Source organism: Belonocnema kinseyi, chromosome 1, assembly GCF_010883055.1.
Source record: "Belonocnema kinseyi isolate 2016_QV_RU_SX_M_011 chromosome 1, B_treatae_v1, whole genome shotgun sequence".
NCBI classification, from domain to species: domain Eukaryota; kingdom Metazoa; phylum Arthropoda; class Insecta; order Hymenoptera; family Cynipidae; genus Belonocnema; species Belonocnema kinseyi.
Genome location: NC_046657.1, coordinates 96,398,173 through 96,402,918, shown reverse-complemented (window position 1 = coordinate 96,402,918; position 4,746 = coordinate 96,398,173). Strand labels below are relative to the sequence as shown.

Below are 4,746 nucleotides of genomic sequence, written 5' to 3'. Positions count from 1 at the left end.
TTTTGCTCGACACCTTGACAAATGTAATTCCATGTAGAAACATGCGTTTAAATAAAATATTTTACCAAAAAAGTTACCCACGCTTTAAGTTGACAGACTGTATGTTAAAAGTATTACAAGATTAAAATGCTGGTATTTGAATATTAAGGATCAAGTAAAATGAAAAATTAGTCAGGGAAGAATCAGGGAATTTTGAAAGTGAAGTTCTCGGACACCCTGCCTAATTCTACTAGCAATAACTAGTAAAACATTTCTGGAAACTAAAAATTACGTACAGTAATAGGGGATTTTGAATCGACATCTTGAATAGTTTTCGAGGTACATTGAAACTCTTCTATAACGCCGATTTTGGGGCTGACGTTAGGTGGGAACTAACTCATTATAGCCCGCTCTGCTTTTTTTGTTCACGCCTGAGTGCCCGCTTGAGTGACAACCACAGACCCCGCGCATCCCGCGCAGCTCCTGTTATACCTACCTGCGGTGCGGTGGCGATTCTCGGAAGGGCTATTGAAGGATTCCTCTGTATCGATATTTTATTTGTGTGAATTAAATAAAATTCAATAACGTAACATAAAGCTTATAATTAGCTATATTGTGAATTCTATAAATTTAAATATTTGTTTGTTTAAAGGTAAATTTGTTTTACCACCAACTGAAAGGTTTGGAGGCCGGCTGGAGATTTGCGGTCCGTCGCAGTCGACAATCAGTAGACATAGAATCGGATGATTTTCTCTGGTTGGCTATGGCTTCCGATTTGCCTGACCTTGAAAGAGCTAATAACGGATCGAAAAATCTAGCAGGGTCTCATGGTATGATTTTCCTCAAAGCATTGCATCGTGAACATTTTGAGCCTCTTATCGCAATGGCGCACAACACCGGGGCACCGTAAGCAGTTTTTAAAATTATAAACAATATTATTAATAAACGATAGCGCTAATGATAAATTTCTTTAATTCCATGCCGCTCAAGATTTTGAAGAAACCCGAAAAACATAAGTAAAAATTAATTTTCTTAAAGTTGGTACTCAATTACGATTGCAGCGCCATCTGGCAATTAAAATAAAAGAACTAGAAATCTACTTTGTTTATTCCTTCTAGCTTTAGTCTCTTTTTTGTGTATCCCAGATGACGCTATAATCCAAAACAAGTATTAGACTTTCAATTTAATTGAACTTTGAATTCAAATTTTCATTTACTATTACCGTTTTTTAACTATTAAATATTTTATTAAAAATCTTACTATAATTTTTTTAATAGTTACAACAGAATGCTGAGACTACTCAAAAGGTACAATTTTGGTTATCACGTTTCACCAAAGAAAAATGCCAACTTGGTTCCGGGTCGTACAATCGTCATGTCATCATATCCTGGAGTTTTATCATCACAAGACGAGAGTTACGAAATAAGTGAAAACAACAGAGAGATGATAGTAGCAGGAACGCCTTTAACAATCAACAATCGCAGCTTATGGAATCGTCTCAGTTCAAAAGAACATGTAAGCTGCGATAAAATTGCGGTCTTGTATCAATTTTTATAGATTTAATAGAAAAAATAAAAATCGAGACAGTACAGTTTTATTCTTTTTGCTTTCTAGGTTATGTCGCCAGCAACCATCATGGCAGCAAATCGACTCTCCACTAATGGCGGTGACTGGTCTAACATCATGGCTCATAAGAATAGTGGGACTGCTAATCGTCAGTGGGTGACTTTGGAGCCTCGAACCAATAGCGTGAGGTTATTTGAACAAATCCCAGGAGTTACGGAGTCGGTTGACTATTCTAAACAGTTCTTGGAAAAGGGATTCCTGGTTTGCACAGGCGTGCCAATTTTGCAGGGTATAAAGGACTCAGCTAATTTTGAACTCGAGGATGCCATCACGAGGAGTGTTCAGGTAATAACTTCAAATTGAACTCTATAGCTATTCAAATATTAATAATAAGAAAGAACATTAATTCGCGCAATTATGTAATATAATAATTAGTTCGCGCAAACGAACCTCTGATTCGCGGATTGTTAGACTAGATGCCCTATCTAGTTCCATCTAATCTGAAAAGATTACATCTAATCTAGCCTGAAAAGACGTCAAGAATTTCTGTTATTTTCTAATGATAATATAGATTCCTTGAAAAATATGAATACGTAACACCTGACAAAATAATGCGTGTATTTCAGAGAAAAGATTCTCTTTTCGACTTCTCTAGAAGCTTACGGGAAAAGCACCCGACCGGCATTCGGGAGTTCTGTGATTCGATTCCCAGGGAAGTCAAGTAAAAGATCTTTATTCAGAAAAAAATTAATAAGAAATATTTTTAATTCATTGCAGTATCTAGTCTGAAAAGACGTTAATAATTTCTGTTATGCTATGATAATAATAGATTCCTTGAAAAATAAATCCAAGTCGACTCCGCGAAATCAGAGCGTCAATCCGACCCTAAGTCTGACTCTAAATCTGTTCTTAAATCATGTTTTGATTTCACGGCCTTAAGTACAATCGGATTTAGGGTCAGATATTTTAAATAGGGCAGAAACTTGTTCAGAATACTATGCATGAACCGGAATAAGAACTTATCGACTAGGGTTCGCGAGCGTTTCGGCTTTCGCTAGTGAATTAGAACTACAAGAAAATAAATGGATGGCAACTTTATTGATGTAAGTGACGTGAATTTTTGTTATGACTCCCTGTATAGGGACCCTATATGCGAAATTATACACTGGATACGTTGCAGATACCATAACAGAATGATGTACAGTTTCCTTCGCCAAATTCCTGCACAGAAAACGTTAAGATTTTCTGTACGAGTTCGTGAGTGCGAATCTGTACATCTGAATACATCTGACCAAAATTCTAATGTTGCAGGCGGAAAAGCTTCAGGAAAACATCAAAACAGTCGAAGGCGTGAGGAGGTTAATGCGGGGATGCAGGCACAAGGATGAGTCCACCACGCATGAAAAGGAAAATTCAAATTTGCATTCAAATTTAGACCAGCAACAGACCTTCGCCTATAGGGGTGACCTTGAAAAGTCGCCTCGACCTGTCGGGGTCATTGATACGAAAATCTTCTTATCTGACTTTGAAGGATTTGAGACGATCGAGGCAACATCTGGACCCGCTTGTTCAAAAACAGCCGGGTCCTTTGATTGGTCGAATTCATTCCCAAATATATCACACATTGGACAACCTGCTATCTTCAAATTTGACAGCGTTACCCCTGTGTGGGTTTGGGTTTAAGCTGAAAAGAATTTTCACTTCTTGAAATCTCACTAGTTACAAATTTTAGTTAAAAATTCCACCACTTTAATGAGCAACAGCTTTTTTAATTAGAGAAATTAAAAAAAAATTTATTAGTCAAATTTTATCACCCGTATCTATTTTCTTACCTCAAACTTCAATAGCTTTTATCTTGATAAATAGTTTCTTTAATAACGATCCAACGTCTTTGCAGTCTTACTTCAATTTTCGGACTCTCGAAAATCTGAATTTCAAAACTGATGATCGCTTATTGTTGAAAAGATTCAAGTATACAAGTTTGAGGTGAGAGTTCGCAATTACAAGAAAGAGTTAATTTAATAGGGCATTAAATAAATATGAATTTATCATCTGTAGTCGTTTCTCTTTTAATAAATTTTGAAACAACTGAGGGGTTTAAAAATATCTCTGTTATGAGAGATTTCTTTTGAGATCTCTTTTTAAGAATAGAATTTTCTTATGTTGTCTCGGACCTATGGATCAATTTTAATTGCACAATTCCAGTTTTATGGAATGTTTTTGTGATTATTGTCAGTTCAGGTTTTGAAAGGTTTTTTTATGTAACCTTGAAATTCGTTTTTAGATCTGAATATTTAAATCTGACGTAGCTGGCTCATATGTTAGCCACCTGTGGTGTATTTTATCAAAAATAAAAATTGTCTGAAAATGAATCTGTTTTTTATTTGCAAGTATGTATTTCCTCTAGCTTTCTAATTGAAGAGTCAGCGGTCTAAACCTGTTATCTGAGGTTTTAGAATTTTTTACGATGAAGAAAAATAGTTTTGCGGATCTATGCTAGATACCAAAACGCGATTTTCGAAAATCCATTTTAAAAACACTAAAAGGAATTTTTCCGTTTCGTTTACAGGATATTAACTGCACATCAAAAATGTTCAAGAAAGTACCAAAAAAGTGAATTAAAAAAAATGTTAGTTACCAAGTTTAGACCGTAGAATTTTCAATTAAGTTTCCATTTCGAAATGTCCGCTTAGTGAAGGTTGATATTAGGTATCTTCATTTCATCGCCAGCTACATTCACTTCGGCGAATGCTGAGGGGGAAATAATTACACCAAATGCATGGAACGAAACTTTATTTTAGTAATATCTTCGTAATAAATAATATATCCACGATCATATACGGGGCATTATTCCTGAATTGCCCCCACTTTAAAAGCAATGTCTTCCGATTGCCTTCAAATTTTCCGAGTTTTTTTGCCTATATGATAGTAGTATACCCACCAATTTATAGACATTTACTACTACCTCCCCTCGAACTACAGGGGGTGAAATTTGTGTCCCCCGAGTAAAGCGGGTATTTTAAAATGCTCATAACTTCCTTTCTACAAATGATAATTGAATTTTCTATGTGTGATTCCTACAGGGGTTTTATGCTCTTTCATTCTGTAAAATATATTGTTTTTAATTTTTATAAACAAATTTCCATTTTAAATGTTTTTGTTGAACATTTTCTACTCTTCGGGCAGTTTTTACTTTTTTTT

The 4,746-nt window shown here is 35.3% G+C and overlaps 1 protein-coding gene across 3 annotated transcripts in view; it reads left to right on the top strand.

Annotated features, from left to right (window-relative positions):
* The window catches only part of LOC117181544 (putative phospholipase B-like lamina ancestor), a 22,837-nt gene extending 18,930 nt beyond the window's left edge, over positions 1–3,907 (top strand). For all 3 annotated transcript variants that reach the window (XM_033374396.1, XM_033374471.1, XM_033374551.1), the window contains 4 exons: positions 632–885; positions 1,257–1,494; positions 1,594–1,890; positions 2,857–3,907. In XM_033374396.1, coding sequence (XP_033230287.1) covers positions 632–885; positions 1,257–1,494; positions 1,594–1,890; positions 2,857–3,228 — 1,161 coding nt within the window. In that variant the 3' untranslated portion in view covers positions 3,229–3,907. The remainder of the gene's footprint in view (positions 1–631; positions 886–1,256; positions 1,495–1,593; positions 1,891–2,856) is intronic.
* The last annotated feature ends 839 nt before the right edge of the window (positions 3,908–4,746 follow it).